General features: G+C 39.6%; 1 protein-coding gene across 1 annotated transcript; it reads right to left on the bottom strand.

The window, feature by feature from the left end:
- Positions 1 to 5583: 5583 nt before the first annotated feature.
- Positions 5584 to 25314, bottom strand: PKNH_0508000 (SICAvar, type I; the record flags this gene model as incomplete). The annotated part of the gene is made up of 13 exons (XM_039113906.1): positions 5584 to 6015; positions 6277 to 6939; positions 7244 to 7957; positions 8757 to 9398; positions 9643 to 9749; positions 9939 to 10449; positions 10638 to 11312; positions 12939 to 13535; positions 13755 to 14414; positions 15346 to 15951; positions 16243 to 16337; positions 24153 to 25029; positions 25192 to 25314. 13 exons carry the CDS (start codon positions 25312 to 25314, stop codon positions 5584 to 5586), a joined length of 6702 nt encoding a protein of 2233 aa, XP_038969517.1.
- Positions 25315 to 26930: the final 1616 nt, after the last annotated feature.

Raw genomic sequence — 26930 nt, forward strand, 5'->3', positions numbered from 1 at the left:
GCGTGCTTTATAATAATTCCTATCAAGGAAAACAACTAATATAAGGAGACCTAGGATTATAACTGCGGCGATTCCGACTACTATATAGGTAACCGTTGAGGAGCCCTCGGATCCGGTGGATTGAGTGGCTAAGTAGGCTACCCCCGGAATAACGAAAAAACACAGGATCAGAATGCCAAATATTAATAATTGTATACGTCTATATTTCGGGACACGACGACAAAAAAATTTTTCACAGAATTTGCGAAATTTATCCTTTACATTTTTTGCTTCCTTTGGGGTGTTCTTCTGTGCCGAATGGGCAGAATCTGCTCCTCCTAATGAGGTCAAATTATCGTCAGAAGGGGGACTATCGTCCTCCCCTTCTAAGTGGGGAGGACGATAGTCCCCATAACTCTCATGCGGAAATTCATCTCTTTGCCTTGCTTGCAAACTACACAAACTATCATGGTCAAAATTTATATCTTCTTCTGATGAAGATAAATCATCGGAGTTGTCCATAGAAGACACATCATCGTTTAATGTGCTTAATGCACTCACCTAAAAAAAAAAAATAACAACGCATATATATACGTATACATATATATAATATGCATATGTAAGGAATAGTCTAAAAGAAAAGGGGGCGGAAGAGGGGAAAAGGTTTTCCTTCCCCCCCCATCCCCCTTTTTTCCTTTCCTTTCCATCTCCTTCCCCCTTCAAAGCAAACTAAACCCTAAACCCTGAACCCTGAACCCTACTCTCTAATGCCCTGATACCTTATGTCTATAACCTGGAATCTTACTCCTATACACTCAACCCTAAATCGGGAACACGGAATACTACTCTTTAATGCCCTGATACCTTATGTCTATAACCTGGAATCTTACTCCTATACACTCAACCCTAAATCGGGAACACGGAATACTACTCTCTAATGCCCTGATACCTTATGTCTATAACCAGGAATCTAACTATTAACACCCTTAAAACCTTAATCAAACACCCCTACAACCTTACTCCTAAGCCCAGAACCCGGAATCTTACTCCTATACACTGAACCCTAAACCCATGAACCCGGATTATTACTCCTATACACTGAAACCTTAACCCGGAACCCGGAACCCGGAACCCGGAACCCTACTCTCTATGCCCTCAAACCTTATGTCTATAACCTGGAATCTTACTCCTATACCCTAAACCCTAAACCCTAAACCCGGAACGCTACTCTCTATGCCCTGAAACCTTATGTCTATAACCTGGAATCTTACTCCTATACACTGAACCCTAAACCCTAACCCCGGAACCATACTCCTTATGCCCTGAAACCTTATGTCTATAACCTAGAATCTTACTCCTATACCCTGAACCCTAAACCCATAAAACCCTAAACCCGGAATCCAGAATCCGGAAACCTAAACCCTGAACCTTAAACCCTGAACCCTAAACCCTAAATCCTAAACCCTATACCCGGAACCCTGAACCCTTAAACCCTAAGCCCATGAACCCTAAACCCTAAACCCTAAACCCTAAACCCTAAACCCTAAACCCTAAACCTAAACCCTAAACCCTAAACCCTAAAACCTGAACCCTAAACCCTGAACCCTAAACCCTGAACCCTGAACCCTAAACCCTGAACCCTAAACCCTAAAACCCTGAACCCTGAACCCTGAACCCTAAACCCTGAACCCTGAACCCTAAACCCTGAACCCTAAACCCTAAACCCTGAACCCTAAACTCTAAACCCTGAACCCTAAACTCTAAACCCTGAACCCTGAACCCTGAACCCTAAACTCTGAACCCTAAACCCTAAACCCCAAACTCATGAAACTTAAACCCGGAATCCTAAACCTTACTTCCCTAACCCATGGAAACCTAAAACCTGGACGATGAACCCTAAACCGTGAACCCTAAAACCCTGAACCCTAAACCCTAAACCCTAAACCCTAAACACTGAACCCTAAACCCTAAACCCTGAATCCTAAACCCTAAATCCGGAACACAGAATCCTATACCCGTCAAACCTTCTTTTCCTTTACACTTTCATTCCACCTTTTCATTCCCCCCCCCACCACTTTTTTTCCTTAAACATGAATAATAAAAATATGAATAATAATTTGGTGTGGCAAAAAAATAATATATAATATATAATATATAATATATAATATATAATATATATATATAATATATATATATATATATGTATGGTTTTCACCCCCTACATATTTGTTTTCCCCTATAGTTGTATAAAATATTATAAAAGAAAAATTTTTTTCTTTTGGTATTCATACCTGGTGGTGATAATTGGTTTGATACCATAAGAATAGGTATGCAAAGATTAATATGGATGTTTTTATAAAAGAAAAAGATGCCATTTTTTCTTTTTTTTTCCACTGTATTTGTTTTGCTTTACTTTTATATATTGTATATTTGGTTTGTTTTGCTTCAATTTAACATGTGAATATTCTATTTGTCCTTCGCTATATAAATTTATATTAGAAAGAATATCTTTATTAGAAATAAATATCTTTATTAGAAAGAATATTTTTATATTAGGAAGAATATCTTTATTAGAAATAAATATCTTTATTAGAAAGAATAAGTTTTAAAGATCAAAAATAAAAATAAATAAATAAATAAAAGAAAAAAGGAAATAATTCATTCTAAAAAAAGAAGAACATCTCCCTACATTTCCAACTATTATGCAATTCATTTCCCATTCTAATAAAAGCATTCCAACATAAGGAAATAAAACATATATTGCCCCCCCCCCCTTTTACAAGGAAATTAAAAATAATAAAAAATATATAAATAAAAAAAAAATAATAATAAATTAAGGGAAATAGGAAAACAAAAAATTCAAAAGAGAAAATAAGAAATAGAAGAAAATAAAAAAAAAACAAAAAAGAAAGGAGAGAAAAAAAAAAATAAATGTATGCAACTCTCCTCCATCAAGCATTTTTTCCACTTCCATTTCTTTTGTTTTCTTCCCTCTTCTTCTTTTCTTTTCCTTACATCCCCTTCCTTCTCTCACATTTTCTTTCTTTTTCTTCCCCCCTTATGCTTCTCTTCCGTTTTTTAGTCCTCCTTTACGTTTATTTTAATTCCCCACAAAAAAAAAGGACATTATCCTCCTTTGTACATTCATTATCCTTGAGAGGAGTATCCTCCATTTCCATCCACCCTTACATACACTCATACATTCTTCTTCCATAGAACATTCATGAAAGTACAAAACCCTGAACATCTAAACCTTGAACCCTAAACCTATACTTTACAAACATTAAACTTAAATCCTGATCCTACTTTCAACTTAAACCTAAACCTTGATCCTACTATCACCATAATCCTAAACCCTGATCCTACATTCACCATAACCATAAACCCTGATCCTGCTATCACCATAACCCTAAACCTTGATCCTACTATCACGATAACCCTAAACTTCGATCCTACTATCACCATAACTCCAAACCCTGATCTTACATTCACCTTAACCCAGAACCCACTTTTATCCTTAACTCGGAACCCACTTTTATCCTTAACTCCGAACCCACTTTTATCCTTAACCCCGAACCCACTTTTATCCTTAACCCCGAACCCACTTTTATCCTTAACCCCGAACCCACTTTTATCCTTAACCCCGAACCCACTTTTATCCTTAACCCCGAACCCACTTTTATCCTTAACCCGGAACCCACTTTTATCCTTAACCCGGAACCAACTTTTACCTTTAACCCAGAACCCACTTTTATCCTTAACCCGTAACCTACCTTATTTTTAACCCGGAACCCACTTTTACCTTTAACCCAGAACCTACTTTACCCTTAACCCGGAACCCACCTTGTCTTTAACCCGGAACCCACCTTAACCCTTAACCCGGAACCTACCTTAATTTTAACCAGGAACCTACGCTATTTTTAACCGGCAACCGACCTTATTTTTAACCCGGAACCCACCTTACCCTTAACCCGGAACCCACCTTACCCTTAACCCGGAACCAACTTTTATCCTTAACCCGGAACCCACTTTTATCCTTAACCCGGAACTTACGTTATCCTTAACCCGGAACCTACTTTAATCCTTAACCGGGAACCCACTTTTACCCTTAACGCGTAACCCACATTTACCCTTAACCCGGAACCCACTTTTATCCTTAACCCGGAACCTACCTTTTCCTTAACCCGGAATTAACTTTACTCTTAACCCGGAACCAACCATACTTTTAACCGGAACATACGTCATTGTTAACCCGGAACCTACTTTACTCTTAACCCGGAACCTACTTTACTCTTAACCCGGAACCAACCATACTTTTAACCCCGAACCTACCTTAACCCTCAACCCGGAACCAACTTTTACCCTTAACCCGGAACCCACTTTTATCCTTAACCCGGAACTTACGTTATCCTTAACCCGGAACCTACTTTAATCCTTAACCGGGAACCCACTTTTACCCTTAACGCGTAACCCACATTTACCCTTAACCCGGAACCTACATTATTCGTAACCCGGAACCCACCTTACCCTTAACCCGGAACCCACTTTTATCCTTAACCCGGAACCCACTTTTATCCTTAACCCGGAACCCACCTTACCCTTAACCCGGAACCCACCTTACCCTTTAACCCGGAACCTACTTTACTTTTAACCCGTAACCAACTTTACTTTTAACCCGTAACCAACCATACTTTCAACCCGTAACCAACTTTACTTTTAACCCGTAACCAACTTTATCCTTAACCCAGAAATAACCTTCCGCTTAACCCGAAACCAAATTTATTTTTAACCTGGGGACGCTGAACCCAGCCATTTCCGCATATTACCGTTATTCTGTATACATTTTTGGTGTAAAGTGTATGTATGCTTTTATAAGTTTGTTTGTGCCAACACGTATGTACACACATTTTTTCCTTGTGCGGGATAAGTGTGTGTTTTTCCTTTATATTTTGCGATCTTTTGCAACTGTAATATATTTCATCATCCACCGTCTTTTTTTTTTTTTTTTTCTTTTTTTTTTTGGTGTTCGCGGCCAGGACACATCACAATATGGGCACGCGCTTACCGTCCTGATTTCCGCAAAAATAAAAAAAAAAAAAAAAAAAAAAAAAAAAAAATTTTTTGCAAACAAAATAAGAAAAAAAAGTGGAAAAAAAAATCTTTCTTTTTTTTTTCTTCAAGAACAAATAAAAAATAAAAAGGAAAAAAAAAAAGGACAAAAGGTGTGAAAACAATATCCTTCATCTTAAACAATAAACCCTAAACCCTAAACCCTAAACACTGAACCCTAAACCCTAAACCCTAAACACTGAACCCTAAACCCTGAACCCTGAACCCTAAACTGTGAACCCTAAATTGTGAACCCTAAACTGTGAATCCTAAACCGTTAACCCTAAACCTTAAACCCTGAAACCATAAACCCTGAAACCATAAACCCTAAAATGTGAACCCTAAAATGTGAACCCTAAAATGTGAACCCTAAAATGTGAACCCTAAAATGTGAACCCTAAAATGTGAACCCTAAAATGTGAACCCTAAAATGTGAACCCTAAAATGTGAACCCTAAAATGTGAACCCTAAAATGTGAACCCTAAACACTGAACCCTAAACCATAAACACGGAACCTAAACTGGGAACACGTTCCATTGGAACCTGCTCCAAAGGAATACTTTCCATAGGAACCCCTTCCATTGGAACACCTTCCTTAGGAACCTGTTCTTCTTCTTCCATAAATTCGCTTCCCATGAACTCTTGAACCAAAAGTTCCATAAAATCCTTTTGGTTCAATTGTGAGTCCCCTTTTTGACATTCATCCAACACTTCAAAATGAATTTCAATAATCGTTCGACGATTCACGGGACCAGAACGTTTCGTTCTAGTTGGAGCAGAACGAGGTTTTCGTTCCTTCACCAATTGATATTCATGTGGACCAGCTTCTTCCACATGATGGAGGACTTGTTCCTGTACGGATGGACCAGGAATATCAGCAGGAGATCTTCTGAGACGTGGTCCTCCTTTACCAAGAGGACCAAAATACTACAAAAAAAAAAAAAAAAAAAAAATGAGAGGATATTTTTGTTAAGAAGATTGTGAAATGTTCTTTTTGCACATTTATTTTATTTTATTTTAACCATGAAAAAATTTTTTTTTTTTCTTTTAACCATTAAAGAATTTTTTTTTTCCTTTTAACCATTAAAAAAAATTTTTTTTTTTCTTTTTAACCATTGAAGAATTTTTTTTTTTTTTTTTAACAATTAATTTTGTCCATTAAAATATATATTTTTTTTTTTATCTTACCTTCCAAAGGTAATAAGCCATAGCAGAAAGGCCAATAGAGACAGGAGCCAAAGGAAGAAAAGGGGTAAGGAGATCCGTAAGAAGGATGGGACAGACTGTATTCTCTAATATTTGTTGCATATGGGTTTCTTTCGATTGGAGTAATGGTTTCACGTTGGTCTTTACATTGTCAGTGCCAATGTTGCATTTATCATAATCTTTGTCATTCCATTCGCACACAAAACAAGAAATACCATCAGTACCATTGCTGCATTCAGGTAATACATTCTTCATAATGTCACCACTTTTCGTAAAAGCGTGATTTATACCATCCTCTATGTCACAAAGAGGATGTACCCAACTATTTCCTTGTTTCTTCACTTCTGCCAAGTCTTTTAATTGTTTTGCATATTCTTTAAGAAATAAACAACCCATCGTTTGTTCAAACGATGGGCCCTTAAACTGGCCATTCTTTTGGCCGTTGGGACGGCCATAAATGTGCTTTAATCCTGAAGCAAAAAGTAAACAAGCTGCTTTGTTTGTTTTGCTTTCTTTATGGCCAAGTTTATACCATTCAGCGTCGTTGTCTTTGCAGTATTGTTCAACTTCTTTCTGTTTATCTGTCTGCGATATATGTCCTAGAAGTTTCTTTAATTCCTCATCAATTTCTGATTGTATTTCACTCTGATCATAAAAGAAGAAAAGAGAGAAAAAAAAATATATATGTATATATGTATACACATATGTGTATACATATATACATATATATAAATATACATATACATATAGATATACATATATACATATATATATACATATACATATAGATATACATATATACATATATATATACATATACATATATATATACATATACATATATATATATGCATTTATGTTCACGTATATATATATATATATATATATATATATATATATATGTATATATGTATATATGTATATATATGCAGTTGTCTACCGCCCTTACCCACTTAGGTGTGGTCGTTACACCTGGCTGTCCATTTTTGATCTTTAGTTTTTTTTTTATTGCGCATTGGACTTGAGTACAGAAAGAAGAGGCCATTTCATTTATTTTGTTTAATGTTGGTTCCATTTTAGATTCCTGATTGAGTAATTCGTCCATTTTTTTGGGGACGTTTTCTTTGTTCTCCTCGCAATTTTGTCCATTTTGTGTTGCCTTAACCAAAGAGCTGTCAACACTTAGTTGGCAACTACTAAATTCTGAGTTTTTTACCCTATCACATTTAAAACAACCGTAAACTCCACTCGAACAGGAAGACGAAGTCGAAGACGAAGAATTTTTATTATTTTCATTATTCCAATCATCGAACATTTGTGTTATTTTTTCCTCATCAATCGGACAATTTGACTCCGTTTGTTCTTTTATTTTATCAGCGTAAAGGTTAAGTGCTGCGCACATCATAGATTGTTTAAAGAAGTTATCATCATCCTGATGACCATTCTGAGTGGTAGTACTACCACTACCACTACCATTTGGAATTGATTTAATGTAGTCTAATCCTGCCGTGATATGATTACATGCTTTTCTTTCAACACTATGTTCATTACCATCACCAAAATCTTTACATGCAGCATTATGAGTGTTGATCCTTCCCTTCTTTTGAATTTCTGTGAACATCTTCCCCAATGTTGGTTTGACGCCCTCCTCCCAAAATTGACACTGTAACAAAAAAAAAAAAGAAAAGGTTATATATATGTAGATCGTGGTAGGTTGGTTGTGTAGTATCCGGTTGTTGTGCCATCCGGGTGCTGTAGTAGGCGGTTCATGTAGTATCCGGTCACTGTCTGCCATCAGGTTGGTGTGTAGTATCCGGTCCCTGTCTGCGAGGAGTTTTTCCTCTCCCACCCTAAAGTAGCTAACGCTAACCCCGGAACCTTACTCCTAAACACTGGAACCTTATTTTAATACCCTTAAATCCTTCTTCTTATACCCTGACACCTTCCTCCTAAACCCGGAATCTAAGTTCTTACACCCTGACAACTTCCTCCTAAACCCGGAATCTACGTTCTAACACCCTGACACCTTCGTCCTAAACCCCGAATCTGACATCTCACACCCCTCCAACCTTCATTCCTAAACCCGGAATCTGATTTGTAACACCCTGACACCTTTCTCCTAAACCCGGAATCTAAGTTCTTACACCCTGACACCTTTATCCTAAATCCGGAATCTAAGTTATAACACCCTGACACCTTCCTCCTAAACCCGTAATCTAAGTTCTAACACCCTGACACCTTCTTCCTAAACCCGGAATCTAAGTTATTACACCCTGACACCTTTGTCCTAAACGCGGAATCTAAGTTCTAACACGCTGACACCTTCCTCCTAAACCCGGAATCGGACATTTAACACCCCAAAAACCTTCTCATCATACTCTCTCCCCCCCACCTTATAGTTTTTTTCTTTTTTTTTTTTTTTTTAAGTCCCTCAGTGTTATGTTGGTTGTAGTAATACTTACCCAATTCTTCGTAGGATTGCTAGTTTCGCCCGTCGTGGTCATTCTATTTTTGAACCATTTGGTTGCGGCGCATCTAATGTAATCGCATAAAGTGGACATGTGGTTTATTTGTTCCAATGTGGATTGTATGTTGGTGTTGGTGGCGGAGTCCAACATACCCAACACTTCCTTCAACAGCTCCTGATCCCCAATTTTAGAACCAAAACACTCCTGTTTCTCACACGGCTCACATGAACCATCTTCCTTACCATTCTTCTTACACCAATTTTCGCGATTATCCTTCAGCTTCCCTGCATCAAAGGCCCCCTTTATTCCTTCTTCCACGGCACAGGCATAACCACCCTTTTCTGCATATTGTCTTAATTTCTCTGCGAATGCATTGAGTGCTACACAACGCATAGTAGAACGAAATATTCGGTTATTCTCTTTCAGTGGATCCTTATCGGATTCATCCCCCTTCATTTCATGTATACCTTTTAGTGCTTTAACAATAAGTTTGCATGTTGCTTTGCTTACGCAATCCGTTGCACCATCTGGGCATGTGATGCCCTTGCACAGATCGTCCGTACTGCCATCATTATTCGTTCCTATGTTGTTGTCAAGTTGGGTGACTTGCTCTTTGACTCCGTTCCACATTTCATTCTACAAATGAAGTAATATATATATATATATATATATACATACGCATATATACATACATATGTATACATATGTACATACATATACGTATACACACATATGTATATGTATACATGTATACATGTAAGTGTATGTATGTGCATGTATATTTATTCATACCATGAAAAACATATATACAATAGTGCATACGCATACACTTCATACACTAATCTATCATTCACTACAATTGACAGCAACGATTCCATACCTCCTCACTCTGCTCCGTTTCGCTTTTTCCCCTGTCCCGAAGCCACTGCTTCTTTACACATTCCACACGAGCACATAAACTATCCATGTTTTTGCATTGACCACCACCTGTATGGGAAGATGTCGAAGGGAATCGGAAGAAAGGAAGGGAGCAATGAAGGAAGGAAAAAAAATAAAAATGAATAAAAAGAAAGGAAGGAGGGGGAGGTGGAATTGGTGATGATAGTAGAATGGTTTGATGGTGATGATGGTGGTGAAATGTATATTCGTTCGTGGAATGGTTCGTGCTTTACTTACATATATTGCCCAAATATTTCTTCAGTCCTGTTGTGTCCTTGTTGAGCATTTCCTTCACTTTAGTCTTTACGTCGTCGCTGTTTATTTGGCAACTGAAGTTCGCTTTCCTTTCGCACGTAAAACAATCATTACTACGACCAACACTACTGCCATCACTCGGACACGATGTCGAAGACGAAGATTTAAAATGTTCATTACCCTTAGTGAACATTTTATTTATTTCTTCCTCACCAATGGGACAACCTTTCTCTTGCGACTTTTCAATCAACTGATCGGCATAAACATTCAATGCTGCACAAGCCATGGTTCGTTTAAACAACTTCATAGCATCGTCCCCGTTACTATTTGTATTATTGTACAGATGGTTTAATCCTGCCCCGAAGAGGAGGCATACTTCTTTGTTATTGTAGTCCGCGGTACTGCAGTGGGTGTCTAAAGTGCTGTTCTGATTGTCATACATGGCGCTGCCAAGTGAGGTGACTTCCTCTTTGACTTTATTCCATACTTCCTCCTACAATTGAAGTAATATATACATATCTACATATATACATATACATATATATACATATATAAATATACATGTATACATATATACATATATATACATACATATATACATATACATATATATATATATACATATATAAAACTATATGTGTATATTTGTTGTTAATGTTATTGATGTTGGTTCCTACTTACCCACTTCACTTTGCTACTATTTTCACCAGGGTTCTGTTTTACGTAGTATTTTTTTGCTGCACATTGGAGTTGAGTGCAGAAAGTGTCCATTTCATTTATGGTGGATAATGTTTCCTTCACTTGGGGGATCTTGTTGTCTTCGTTGAGGAGACCGCCAATTTGAGCCTTCACTTCAGTTTCGTTAGTTTTGCAAGTTTCACTTGCACCAGATTGTGTTGTTGATGGTGTATTAACCAAAGAGCTATCAACACTTAGTTTGCATTCATTAAAATTTTCTTTCCTTGAGCAAAGAAAACAATGTTCATTACTAGCTCTATCAACACCTTTACACGAATTATTATTATTTTTTTCATTCCAATCATTAAACATTTTTGTTATTTTTATCTCATCAATGGGACATTTATCTTTCGACTCGGTAATTATTTTATCTGCGTACATGTTAAGAGCAATGCAACCAACTGCTCGAGCGAGCAGTTGGTCATTACCATTACCACTAAGTGTGTTAATGTGTTGCAGTCCCGCTGTGATATGATTACAAGCTTTTCTTTCGACACTATGTTCATTACCATCACCAAAGTCATTGCATACAGAATTAGTGTTGGTCTTTCCATCGGACTCGATCTTCTTGAACAAGTCCGTCAGTGCGTCTTTAACAGCGCCATCCCAAAAGTCACACTGTAAAAAAAAAGAAAAGGTTATATATATGTAGTTAGTAAGTTGTATAGTATCCGGTTGTTGTGCCATCCGGTAGGTGTAGTATCCGGTTGGTGCAGTATCCGGTTGGTGTAGTATCCGGTTGGTGTAGTATCCGGTTGGTGTAGTATCCGGTTGGTGTAGTATCCGGTTGGTGTAGTATCCGGTTGGTGTAGTATCCGGTTGGTGTAGTATCCAGTTGGTGTAGTATCCGGTTGGTGTAGTATCCAGTTGGTGTAGTATCCGGTTGGTGCAATATCCGGTTGGTGCAGTATCCGGTTGGTGTAGTATCCGGTTGGTGTAGTATCCGGTCGGTGTAGTATCCGGTTGGTGTAGTATCCGGTTCCTGTCTGCGAGGAGTTTTTTCTCTCCCCCCCCAAGACAGCTAAAGCTAACCCCGGAACCTTACTACTAAACCCTGAAACCTTATTCATATACCCTAAAACCTTACTCCTAAACCCTGAAACCTTATTCATATACCCTAAAACCTTACTCCTAAACCCTGAAACCTTATTCATATACCCTAAAACCTTACTCCTAAACCCTGAAACCTTATTCATATGCCCTAAAACCTTACTCCTAAACCCTGAAACCTTATTCATATACCCTAAAACCTTACTCCTATAACTTGCAACATCATTCCAACACCACAAACAACATCATTCCAACACCACAAACAACATCATTCCAACACCACAACAACATCATTCCAACACCACAACAACATCATTCCAACACCCCAAACAACATCATTCCAACATACTGACAACCTTATTCCAACACCACAACAACCTTATTCTAACACCCCAACAACATCATTCCAACACCCCAACAACATCATTCCAACACCCCAACAACCTTATTCTAGCACCCATACAACATCATTCCAACACACCAACAACATCATTCCAACACACCAACAACATCATTCCAACACCACAGCAACATCATTCCAACACCCCAAGCAACCTTCATTCCAACACCCCAAGCAACCTTCATTCCAACACCCCAACAACTTCATTCCAACACCCCAAACAACCTTCATTCCAGCACCCAAAACAACATCATTCTGACAACCCAAACAACATCATTCCAACACACCAACAACATCATTCCAACACACCAACAACATCATTCCAACACACCAACAACATCATTCCAACACACCAACAACATCATTCCAACACACCAACAACATCATTCCAACACACCAACAACATCATTCCAACACACCAACAACATCATTCCAACACACCAACAACATCATTCCAACACACCAACAACATCATTCCAACACACCAACAACATCATTCCAACACACCAACAACATCATTCCAACACACCAACAACATCATTCCAACACACCAACAACATCATTCCAACACACCAACAACCTTATTCCAACGCCCCTAAAACCTTACTCCTAAACCCGGAATCTAACTTCTAACACCCATACAACGTTATTCTAACACACCTACAGCTTTATTCTGACAACGCTACAACCTTATTCTAAAACCCGGAATCTAGAGTTCTTTTTTTTTTTAATTATTCCTTCTACCCCCTCAGCGTTGCGGTGGTGGTAGGTTGAATTTTGGTAGTTATACTTACCCAATTCTTCGTTGGAGTAGGAGTACCAGTACCGGCGTTACCGTTACTGTGTTTTTGAAACCAATTTGGTACGGCACATTTGAGTTGGTCACATAAAGTGGTTCTTTCATTTATACTTTCAGTGACGATCCCTATGTCTTTCTCATCGACCTTGATTATTGGTTTCACCTTTTCCTGTACCTCGGTAGTGGTACTGCCAATTGTCACCTTGCAGTCATCCAATTTTTCTTCCCAATTGCAGTTACCATTGCTGCCATTACCAACAGTGTTGAAAGCTTTCCTTAAGCCGGAATCGATAAGGCAAGTCGAATTTTCTTTCATTAGCTTTGCATATTCTTTAAGAAGGATACAACCCATCGCTTGTGCAAACGATGGGTGCTTGGATAGGACTGGGTAGGACGTTTCATTCATTGTAAGTTCCCTCAGTTTGTTGAAAACTGCTGTAAGATGTTCGCACGCCTTCCTTTCAGGCTCAGTAGCTTGTCTAGTACCATCCACTTTATCACATTGTGTGCTTCCGCTTCGTTCCATGATGGCGCCTGCCAATTCCTTCCATAATTTTCCAACTTCGCCAGTCCCCTTGTCCCAAAATGTGCTCTGCAAAGTGGAATAAATAAATATATATGTATATATATGCATATGCATATATACATACATGTATATATACATATGTATACCTATACATACATGTACACATACATATCTATGTATATATACATATCTATACACATACGCATAGAGACATACGTACATATGCAGACGCATATGTGTATATACATAGACATATACGTATATATGTACAGTTTTCTCCATTACCGCATTCGTATTTTGTTGTGCGCTTGATGAATTTAAATGGGATGCTATACATTCCATATAGTCACATAATTTATTCATTCTATTTATTTCTCCAAGCATTGTCGGAATGTTGGTCTTGTCGTCCTCGATAATTTTTTTCACTTTCTCCTTCGCAGTGCCTCCTGAGCCAGTTGTGCTGTTTATTTTAATTTTATAAAGGCAACTGTCCAATTCGTTGTTTTTATCCCATTGGCAAGGGACACAAGGTCCCTTGCCACCACTACCAGCAGGACCATTGCAATTTGGTGCCTTAGTACTAGGGTTCTGCCACGAATCAAATGCTTGTTTTATCCCTTTATCAATATTACAAACAGCTTTTTCTTTCATGTGTTTTGCATAATAATGTAATAATAAACAACCCATCGTTTGTCTAAACGATGGGTGTTTCGCAGATAGGATGTCGCCTAACGGCGACGGCGCCGCCGGCGCCGCCGTCGGCGCCGGCTTCGCCGGATTGTACAGTTCGGTGAAGCCGGCATGCAAATAATTGCATGCCGCCTTCTCAGATGGAGTTCCATTTGGCAGTGCTTCGCATTGTGGCTCCCCTTGTCCATTAGTTGACTTCATCTTATCTGCTAATTCATCCCATAATTTCTTCACATCATTCTCCCAAAATTGGTTCTGTATAAGTAGTAATATATATATATATATATATATATATATATATATATATATGCATATGCATAAATGCATATGCATATATACATATGTATGTATCTATACATATGTATAGATACATATGTGCACATACATACGTATACATATACATGTATGTGTCTGCATATGTATGCATCTGTACATGCATGTATATGTAAGTATATGTATGTATACGCATATGTGTATACATATATGTCTACATACATATGTATGTATGTGTATATGCATCTGTACATCTATGTATATGTATATATACGTATATACATACATGTACATGCATCTGTACATCTATGCATATGTATATATGTATACACATATGTGTATATGTATATACATATATGTATATGTAAATATATACATATAAGTATATGTATACGTATATATATATGTATGAACATATATATGTATACACATATATCTGTGTATGTATGTGTATATAGTTGTATGTGTGTATATGTATATGTGTCTGCATACGTATGCATATATGTACATATATATATGTTCATATATGCACGTATGTATATGTACATGTATATATATATACATATATATATGTATATGTATGTATATGCGTCTACATATATGTCGCATGTATGTGTGTATGTGTATGTGTATACACATACATATGTGCATATAGTTGTATGTATATGTATATATGTATATGCATATGTGTACATACGTACATATGTATATAAGTACATGCGCGCATACGCACATCTATATATATATATATGTAAGTATATATATGTATACACATATGTGTATACATATATGTCTACATACATATGTATACATCTGTATATCTATGTATATGTATATGTATATATGTATATGTATATATGTATATGTAATCGTCATTCCTTAACACCCAGTCAGGTGGCGTATGCCCACTTACCTGTTCCTTCCCCGTGTTCCTGGTGTCCTGGGCCCACCACTTCGCGGCACATTTAACTCGTTCACATAAGGAATTTTCTTTATTGAAGTCAGACAAGTTTTTTTGCACTTGGGTTTCGTTCGTTTGGTCGTTGACTCTTAACAATTGATCCACTTTGGTCTTTACATTGTCATTGTTACTGTCAATTTTGCAACCACTAAGCTCGTCATCAGTGGTGATGTTCCATTTACATTCAAAACAATGAGCAGCATTAGCATTTCCGCATTGAGATGTTCTATCCATAATGGTTTTACTTTCATTGAAAGCTTTCTGCAAACCATCATCTATGTCACAGTATCCTTCCTTTTGTGCTTTGTCTTTTAATTTTTTAGCATATTCTCTTAAAAGAACACATTTTATAATTTGTTCAGAATATTCCTTAGTGCCACCATTTGCATTTTGGTACATTTGATGCAACAAATTTGTCATGTGTTTGCAAGCTTCTTTATTTGCACTATTCATAGAATTGCCGTTGTCGCAATGACCAGTAGGGGCGCCACCATTGTCTACCGTATCAGTGATGAGATTCTTCAGCTTCTTCTTGACGTGACCCTCCCAGAAATCTCCCTATATAGAAAGGTAAGGTATATACATATATATATATACACATATATATACATACATATATACATATATATACATACATATATACATATATATACATATATATATACATATATATACATACATATATACATATATATACATACATATATACATATATATACATACATATATACATATATATGTACATATACATATACATATACATATACATCTACGTATATATGTGTATATATACATATATGTATATATGTATATATATGTATATATAGGCAGTCTTTTGCCCCTGCTTACGCTGCTGCTCTGATCCTTTGTCAATTGCCAATAATCTTTTGCACATTGCAAGCGCTTGCAAAATTTCTCGCTGTTGTCCTTCATGCATACTTCAGCTGCGAAAAGAAGAAAAGAAAGGAAGTTTAGTAGGACATGTAAAGAACCATGTGTGTATATACGTATATGTTGTATGTATGTACGTTGTATGTTGTATGTTGTATGTTGTATGTTGTATGTTGTATGTTGTATGTTGTATGTTGTATGTTGTATGTTGTATGTTGTATGTTGTATGTTGTATGTTGTATGTTGTATGTTGTATGTTGTATGTTGTATGTTGTATGTTGTATGTTGTATGTTGTATGTTGTATGTTGTATGTTGTATGTATGTAGATTGAGTAAATGAATGTCATTCACAATCGATGAAAAATTTTTTCCCTTTTTTTTTTTTCTTTTTTCGTTTGGGATTGTTCTAAATTTGCGGTCTATATGCCATCCGGTCACAACCATCCTATCCCCACCATCCGGTTACTACCATCCAGTCTCCACCATCCAGTCTCCACCATCCAGTCTCCACCATCCAGTCTCCACCATCCAGTCTCCACCATCCAGTCTCCACCATCCAGTTCCCACCATCCAGTCTCCACCATCCAGTCTCCACCATCCAGTCTCCACCATCCAGTCTCCACCATCCAGTCTCCACCATCCAGTCTCCACCATCAAGTTCCCACCATCCAGTCTCCACCATCCAGTCTCCACCATCCGGTTACTACGATCCAGTTCCCACCATCCGGTTCATACCATCCTGTCTATACCATCCGGTTACTACCATCCGGTTACTACCATGCGGCTTATACCATCCATTTCCGACCATCCAGTTCCCACCATCCAGTCTCCACCATCCAGGTCCCACCATCCAGTCTCCACCATCCAGTCTCCACCATCCAGTCTCCACCATCCAGTCTCCACCATCCAGTCTCCACCATCCAGTTCCCACCATCCAGTTCCCACCATCCAGTTCCCACCATCCAGTTCCCACCATCCAGTTCCCACCATCCAGTTCCCACCATTCAGTTCCCACCATCCAGTTCCAACCATCCGGTTCATACCATCCGGTTCATACCAACTGGTTCATACCATCCGGTTCATACCATCCGGTCTATACCATCCGGTTTATACCATCCAGTCTCCACCATCCGGTTTCTACCATCCAGTTCATACCATCCGGTTCCTACCATCCGGTGTCTACCATCCGGTTCATACCATCCGGTTCCCACCATCCATTTCCTACCATCCGGTCCATACCATCCGGCCCATACCATCCGGTTCATACTATCCGGTTCATACCATCCGGTTACTACCATCCGGTTACTACCATCCGGTTACTACCATCCGGTTACTACCATCCAGTTCCCAACATCCAGTTCCCACCATCCAGTTCCTACCATCCGGTTACTATCATGCGGTTGGTGTATAGTATCCAGTTGTTGTCTGCGAGGAGTTTTTCCACCCCTCCCGGGAGGGATGCTGGGATGCGTCCCTGCCATCCGGTTTCTACCATCCGGTTCACACCATCCGGTTGATACCATCCACTTATCACCATCCAGTTCCCACCATCCGGTTCATACCATCCAGTTCGTACCATCCGGTTCATACCATCCAGTTCATACCGTTCAGTTCATACCATGCGGTTCATACCATCCGGTTCATACCATCCAGGTTCATACCATCCGACTCATACCATCCGGTTCATACCATCCAGTTCCCACCAACCAGTCTCCACAATCCAGTTTCCCACCATCCGGTTTCTACCATCCGGTTCCTATCATGCGGTTCCTGCCATCCACTTCCCACCCTCCGGTTGTTGTGTCGTATCCGGTCTTTGTCTTCGAGGAGTTTTACCTACTCCTCCCGGGAGGGATGCTGGGATGCTTCCCTGCCATCCGGTACCTGCCATCCGGCTTCTACCATCCAGTTCATACCATCCGGTTCATACCATCCGGTCACTACCATCGGGTTATTACCATCCGGTTCATACCATCCGGTTCATACCATCGAGTTCATACCATCGCGGTTCATACCATCCGGTTCATACTATCCGGTTGGTGTGTAGTATCCGGTCCCTGTCTGCGAGGAGTTTTTCCTTTCCCTTCCCCTTACTCAAGTAAAGCTAACCCTGAAACCTTAGTCCTATACCCTGAAACCTTTACTCCCGTACCCTAAAACCTTATTCCTGTACCCTAAAACCTTACTCCTATACCCTAAAACCTTATTGCAATATCCCTACAACCTTACTCCTATACCCTAAAACCTTTACTCTTATACCCTGGAACATTACTCCTACACCCTAAAACCTTATTCCTATACCCTGAACCCTACTCCTAAACCCGGAATCTAAGTTCTAACAGCCTGACAACTTCCTCCTAAACCCGCAATCTAAGTTCTAATACCCTGACAGCTTTCTCCTAAACCCGGAATCTAAGTTCTAACACCCCTACAATCATCATCCAAAACCCGGAATCGAACATTAAAGACCCCTAGAACCTTCCTCCTAAACCCGGAATCTGAATTCGTACACCCTAACACCTCCCTCCTAAACCAGGAATCTAAGTTCTTACACCCTGACACCTTTGTCCTAAAACCGGAATCTAAGTTCTAACACCCTGACACCTCTGTCCTAAACCCGGAATCTATGTTCTAACACCCTGACAACATTCCTCCTAAACCCGGAATCTAAGTTCTTACACCCTGACACCTTTGCCCTAAACCCGGAATCTAAGTTCTCACACCCTAAAAACCTTTGTCTTAAACCCGGAATCCAAGTCTTAACACCCTGACACCTTCCTCCTAAACCCGGAATCTGACTTCTAACACCCCTACAACCTTATTCCTAAACCCGGAATATAAGTTCTAACACCCTGTCCCCTTTGTTCTAAACCCGGAATCCAAGTTCTAACACCCTGACACCTTCCTCCTAAAACCGGAATGTAAGTCCTAGCACCCTGACACCTCCCCCACAAACCTAGAATCTAAATTCTTACACCCTGACACCTCCCTCCTAAACCCGGAACCCTACTCCTAAACCCGGAACCCTACTCCTAAACCCGGAACCTTACTCCTAAACCCGGAACCCTACTCTTAAACCCGGAGCCCCACTCCTAAACCCGGAACCCTACTCCTATACCCTGGAACCCTACTCCTAAACCCGGACACCTCCCTCCTAAGCCCGGAATCTTAGTTCTAACCCCCTGACAACTTCCTCCTAAATCCGGAACCTTACTCCTAAACCCGGAATCTGACACCTAAACCTGGAACCCTACTCCTAAACCCGGAACCCTACTCCTAAACCCGCAATCTGACTTCTAATACCCGTAAAACCTTATTCTGACACCCCTAAAACCTCCCTCCTAAACCCGGAATCGGACTATGAACATCCCTACAAACTTCCTCCTAAACCCGGAATCTAATTTCTAACACCCTGACACCTTTGTCCTAAACCCAGAATCTAAGTCCTAACACCCTGACACCTTCCTCCTAAAAGCGGAATCTGACTTCTAACACCCTGACACCTTTGTCCTAAACCCGGAATCTAAGTTCTTACACCCTAACAACCTCCCCCCTAAACCCGGAATCTGACTTCCAACACCCTGACACCTTTCTCCTAAACCCGGAATCTGACTTCTAACACCCCTGAAACCTTCTCCTAAACCCGGAATCTGACATCGAACACCCTAGAACCTTTGTCCTAAACCCGGAATCCGAGTTCTGACACCCTGACACCTTCTTCCTAAACCTAGAATCTATGTTCTTACACCCGAACAACCTTCCTCCTAAACCCGGAATCTAAGTTCTAACACCCTGGGACCTTCGTCCTAAACCCGGAATCTGACTCCTAAACCCGGAACCCTACTCCTAAATCCGGAACTCTACTCCTAAACCCGGAACCCTACTCTTAAACCCGGAACCCTACTCCTAAACCCGGAACCCTACTCCTAAACCCGGAACCCTACTCCTAAACCCTGAACCCTAAACCCTGAACCCTGAAACCATAAACCCTAAACTCTAAACCCTGAACCCTGAACCCTGAACCCTGAACCCTAAACCCTAAACCCTAAACCCTAAAACCTAAACCCTAAAACCTAAACCCTGAACCCTGAACCCTGAACCCTAAACCCTGAACCCTAAACCCTAAACCCTAAACCCTGAACCCTGAACCCTGAACCCTGAACCCTAAACCCTAAACCCATGAACACTAAACCCTAAACCCCCTAACCCTGAAACCCGGAACTCTACTCCTAAACCCGGAACCCTACTCCTAAACCCGGAACCCTACTCCTGAACCCGGAACCCTACTCCTGAACCCGGAACCCTACTCCTAAACCCGGAACCCTACTCCTAAACCCGGAACCCTACTCCTAAACCCGGAACCCTATTCCTAAACCCGGAACCCTACTCCTAAACCCGGAATCTAATTTCTAACACCCTGACACCCTTCCTCCTAAACCCGGAATCTGAATTATAACACCTGACACTTTCCTCCTAAACCCGGAACCCTACTCCTAAACCCGGAATCCTACTCCTAAACCCGGAACCCTACTCCTAAAACCGGAACCCTACTCCTAAACCCGGAACCCTACTCCGAAACCCGGAACCCTACTCCTGAACCCGGAACCCTAAACCCTAAACCCTGAACCCTAAACCCTAAACCCGGAACCCTACTCCTAAACCCGGAACCCTACTCCTAAACCCGGAACCTTATTCCTATACCCTGGAACCTTACTCCTAAACCCCGAAACCCTGAACCCTACTCCTAAACCCGGAACCCTACTCCTAAACCCGGAACCCTACTCCTAAACCCGGAACCCTACTCCTAAACCAGGAACCCTCTTCATATACCCCTAGAACGTTCTTCCTAAACCCGGAAAATATGTTCTAACACCCTGACACCTTCGTCCTAAACCCGGAATCTAAGTTCTAACACCCCGACACTTTCCTCCTAAACCCGGAATCTGACATCAGACACCACTAAAACGTTCTTCTCAAACCCGGAATCTATGTTTATACACCCTGACACCTTCCTCCTAAACCCGGAATCTAAGTTCTAACACCCTGACACCTTCCTCCTAAACCCGGAATCTAAGTTCTAACACCCTGACACGTTCCTCCTAAACCCGGGATTTAAGTTCTGATACCTTTACAACCTTCTTCCTAAACCCGGAATCTAAGTTCTAACACCCCTACAACCTTAGTCCTAAACCCGCAATCTTAGGTCAAACACCCTCACACCTTTCTCCTAAAGCCGGAATCTAAGTTCTAACACCCTGACACCTTTCCCCTAAACCCGGAATCTAAGTTCTAACACCCTGACACCTTCCTCCTAAACCAGGAATCTAAGTTCTTACACCCTGACACTTTTGTCCTAAACCCGGAATCTGATTTCTAACACCCCGACACCTTCCTCCTAAACCCGGAATCTAAGGTCTAACACCCTGACACATTTGTCCTAAACCCGGAATCCACGTTCTAATACCCTGACACCTTCGTCCTAAACCGAGAATCTAAGTTCTTACACCCTGACACCTTTTTCCTAAACCCGGAATCTAAGTTCTTACCCCCTGACACCTTTGTCATAAACCCGGAGTCCAAATTCTGACACGCCGACACCTTCATCCTAAACCCGGAATCTAAGGTCTAACACCCTGACACATTTGTCCTAAACGCGGAATCTACGTTCTAATACCCTGACACCTTCGTCCTAAACCGAGAATCTAAGTTCTTACACCCTGACACCTTTGTCCTAAACCCGGAATCTAGGTTCCAACACCCTGACACCCTTGTCCTGAACCCGGAATCTAAGTTCTTACACCCTTACACCTTTGTCCTAAACCCGGAATCTAAGTCATAACATCCTGACACCTTCTTCCTAAAGCAGGAATCCGAATTCTGACACCCTGACACCTTTGTCTTAAACCTGGAATCTAAGTTCTAACACCCTGACACCTTCGCCCTAAACGCGGAATCTAAGTTCTAACCCCTCTACAACCTTACACTAACACCCGGAATCTAAGTCCTAACACCCTGACACCTTCGTCTTAAACCCGGAATCTACATCCCTACACCCTGACACCTTCCTCCTAAATCTGCAATGTAAGTTCGTACACCCTGACATCTTCTTCCTAAACCCGGAATCCATGTTCTAACGCCCCTACAACCTTACTCCTGAACCCCAAATCTTATTCTAATATCCCCTAAACCCTAAACCCTGAACCCCAAAACCTGAACCCTAAACCCTAAACCCTGAACCCTGAATCCTGAACCCTAAACCCTAAACCCTAAACCATAAACCCGCAACCCTATACCCGGAACCCGGAATCTTACTCCTATACACTGAACCCGGAACCAAGAATCTTAATCCCTCAGAGCACACATCCTACTCCTTTACTCACTCAGAACATGAAACATTACCGCATTAATCTCTCAAAACATGAAATATTATTTCCTTAGATAATTTTTACTTACCCATTATTGATTCCATTTTTTCCTGTATACAGTTCTTCATGTCACCCGTCTGTGTTTTGCATAATTGTGCTTTCTGTAGGACTTGTTTTAGTTTTCCTTCTGATGAACCCGCCTTGGGATTCATCAGGCTATGTATATCACCGGCCTTCTTTTCTTTTAACAATTGAAGAATGTCCTTACTTTTATCTTTTCCTTCTCTTTTTCTTTCCTCCTCTTTTTCTTTCCTTTTTCTTTTTCTTTCCTTTTCTTTTTCTTTTCTTTCTTTCTCTTTTCCTTTCCTTCTCTTTTTCTTTTCTTTTTCCTTCCTTCTCTTTTTCTTTTCCTTCTCTTTCCTTCTCCTTTCCTTCCCCCTCCTTCATTCCTTCCCCCTCCTTCATTCCTTCCCCCTCCTTCATTCCTTCCCCCTCCTTCATTCCTTCCCCCTCCTTCATTCCTTTCCTCCCCCTAAGAACTCATTCCTTACACCCCCTAAACCGTCTTACTTGCCCCCCCCCCCCCCCCCCCCTAAACAACCTTCTTTCCTTCCTAAATCACCCCTTCCTTCCTAAATCACCCCTTCCTTCCTAAATCACCCCTTCCTTCCTAAATCACCCCTTCCTTCCTAAATCACCCCCTTCCTTCCTAAATCACCCCTTCCTTCCTAAATCACCCTTTCCTTCTCCTTTTCCTTCCTCCTCTTTCATTCCCTTTCCTTTCCTTCCCCCCTTCCTTCCTCCTCTTTCATTCCCTTTCCTGCTTATTCCTTCTCTTTCACTCCCTTCCCCTTCCTTCCCTTTCACTCCCTTCCCCTTCCTTCTCTGTCATTCCCTTTGCTTCTTTCCCTTTCCCTTTCCCTTTCCTTCTTATTCCTTTTCCTTTTCCTTTTCCTTTTCCTTTTCCTTTTCCTTTTCCTTTCCCTTTCCCTTTCCCTTTCCCTTTCCCTTTCCCTTTCCCTTTCCCTTTTCCTTCCCCTTACTTCCTTTCCTTCCCCTTCTCCTTCACTCCCTTTTCCTTCCCCTTTCCTTCTTTCCTTCCCCCTTTGTCTTCTTATTCCTTCCCCCCTTCCTTCTTTTTATTACATTAATAATGTATTAATGATGTAATATATTAATACATTAATACATTAATATATTAATGATGTATTATATTAGTACATTAATACATTAATACATTAATGATGTAATACACTAATAATGTAATACACTAATATATTAATACATTAATACTTTAATACATTAATATATTAATACATTCATACATTAATACATTCATACATTAATAATGTAATACATTAATACATTATTAATATATTAATACATTAATACATTAATACATTAATATATTAATACATTATTAATATATTACATTATTAGTTCATTACATTAATACTTTATTACTGTATTAATGTATTAATACATTAATAATAAGACACTTACCCTCAGTTTCCTCGGCTACCTTCGTTACATTCTCCATTATTGCCTTGGTTAAATCAAAAGAAGGAGTACTGGCAGTACTGTCACTCTGCATGGAATCCTGCAATGCTTTAATTATTCTGTCCTGTGGGATGATGTATCCTTCTTCTGTTAATATTTCTCCTATAGTTGGTTTTCCATCAGTAGCGGCCCCACTGCTCATGTTATCATTGCCCACTTTTAAAAATTTTGTCATATGTTTCGCATTATTTTTCCTCAGTCCTTGCAAATACTGCTCCTGCTTCTGTCTTGCAGTTCCCCCACAGACGTATGGCCACCTCCCCCACACATACCCCACCCTCATGGTTCCCTTTGACCCTCCCACCTTCTTCTCTTCCTTCTCCCTATCTCCTTCAGCCCACTTCTTGATTGCACTGGCGAGGATGGATTTCCCGAGCATTAAATGGTTGGCATTAATTCCCTCACATTTCTTCAACTCCGCATCACTCTTCGAGTACGTCCCTTCTAACTTCCCCTGCACTTGGGGCGACACATATTCTATAACGCTGTCCAATTTACAATGATCCCCGTACAGTTCGTTTAGAGCGACGGATCCAACAATACAACGTGCATAAGATTGAGCACGAGTGAGTTGCTCAATTTCTGCTGCTTGGTCGCTCCTCCCTCCCCCGTCCCTCTTTGTCCGCACACCACTCACGAAATATTTTACTTCAGCGATTCCTTTACATAGATTCTTCAGATATTCCCCCTCGGAGGTTGGGGGCCCCGTTGCGGAACCCCCCGCATTTGCGCACAGTTCCGCTATCTCATTTGATCCCTGCCCCGCCAACCAACTCTTCAAATCATTCCATGTTGTCACTAAATCTTCCTTCATTTTTTCCTACATAGGAGAAAAAGAGCAGAAGGGAACATATATATATATATACATATATAGATATACATACATATACATATATACGTATATATGCGTATACATGTAAGTTTGTACATATGTATATATGTTGTCGTCACCAAGACAACAGAGCACCATATATTCACTTACTCTAATGTCCTCAGCACTACCACTTAATTTCCCATCCCCCCTTAATTTCTCCAGCCATGCTTCCATCAAGGAAGTACTACCACCACCAGCACCACCGGCAACACTGTTCCCTGATGATACCATTGTATGTCTTCGTCGTCAACAAAAAATATATATACTACATATATATGTATATATATATATATATATATATAATATAGAACAAAAATATATATACATATATATACAATTAAGAATTTATAAAAGAAGAAATATATATATATATATAATATAGAATTAAAAAATAAATATATATATATATATATATATTATATATACAATTAATAATTAAAGAAAAAAACTATATATATATATATATGCATATTCTTTCCTTCTCGTCCTCCTCTTCTCCACCACTCCCCACACACTTTTTTTTTTTTTTTTTTTTTGCTACAAAATATTCCTCTATATATATCCTTTCAATTCGACATACATACATACATATATATATATATTTTTTTTCTCTTCCTTTCTTCTTTTCTTTTCTTCTTTACTCTTGAACCTTCTTTTCCTTTTCCTCCTTTAAGAAACCTTCTTTTTCTTCTTCCTTTAAGAAACCTTCTTTCTTTCTTTTTTCCTCCCTTAAAACACCATATAAAAAAAAGAAAAAATTCTTTTTCTTCCCCCTTTGAAAACCTTCTTTTTCTTACCCCCCTTTAAGAAACCTTCTTTTTTCTCCACCTTTAAGGAACCTTCTTTTTTCTTTCTCTTTTAAGAAACCTTCTTTCTTCTTTTCCCCTTAAATCTTCTTTTTCTTTCCCCTTTAAATCTTCTTTCTCTTACCTATAAACCTTCTTTTTCCTCCCTATGAAAACCTTCTTTCTCTTACCTATAAACCTTCTTTCTTCTTTCTTTTCCCTCCTTTAAGAAACCTTCTTTCTTCTTCCTCCCTAAGAAAACCTTCTTTTTTCTCCTCCTTTAAAGCACCTTAAAAAAAAAGAAAAGATTCTTTTTCTTCCCCTAAAGGAACCTTCTTTCTTCTTCCCTTAGGGAGTTAAGTACCAGGCCATATATTGTACTTCTAAAAAAATCGAGGAAAGAGAACCTTCTTCCTCCTCCCCCCTCTAGTGAACCTTCTTTTTCTTCCTCCTTTAAGGAACCTTCCTTCTTCTTTCCCTCCCTTTAAATCTTCTTCTTCTTTCACTATAAACCTTCCTCCCTTTCTCCCCCCTTAAGGTGGTTAAGTACCAGGCCACAATATTGTTTTAATAACCGAGGAAAGAACTTGCTTTTCTTTCCTGTAAAACCTTCTTTTTCTTCCTCCCTTTAAGAAACCTTCTTTTTCTTTACCCTTAGTAAACCTTCTTTTTCTTTACCCTTAGTAAACCTTCTTTTTCTTCCTCCTTTAAGAAACCTTCTTTTTCTTCCTCCTTTAAGAAACCTTCTTTCTTTTTCCTCCTTTAAGAAACCTTCTTTCTTTCTTTTCTCTCCTTTAAGAAACCTTCTTTCTTTTCTCCTCCTTTAAGAAACCTTCTTTTTCTTCCTCCCTCAAGAAACCTTCTTTCTTTTTCCTCCTTTAAGAAACCTTCTTTTTCTTTCCTCCTTTAAGAAACCTTCTTTTCTTTTCCTCCCTTTGAGAACCTTCTTTCTCCTTTTCTTTCCCTTTGAAAACCTTCTTCTTTCTTTCCTCCTTTAAAGAACCTTTTTTATCTTCCCCTTAAAACAACTATGAAAACAAAAGATTCTTTTTCTCCCCCTCT

The sequence above is a fragment of the Plasmodium knowlesi genome (assembly GCF_000006355.2).
Source record: "Plasmodium knowlesi strain H genome assembly, chromosome: 5".
NCBI classification, from domain to species: Eukaryota; Apicomplexa; class Aconoidasida; order Haemosporida; family Plasmodiidae; genus Plasmodium; species Plasmodium knowlesi.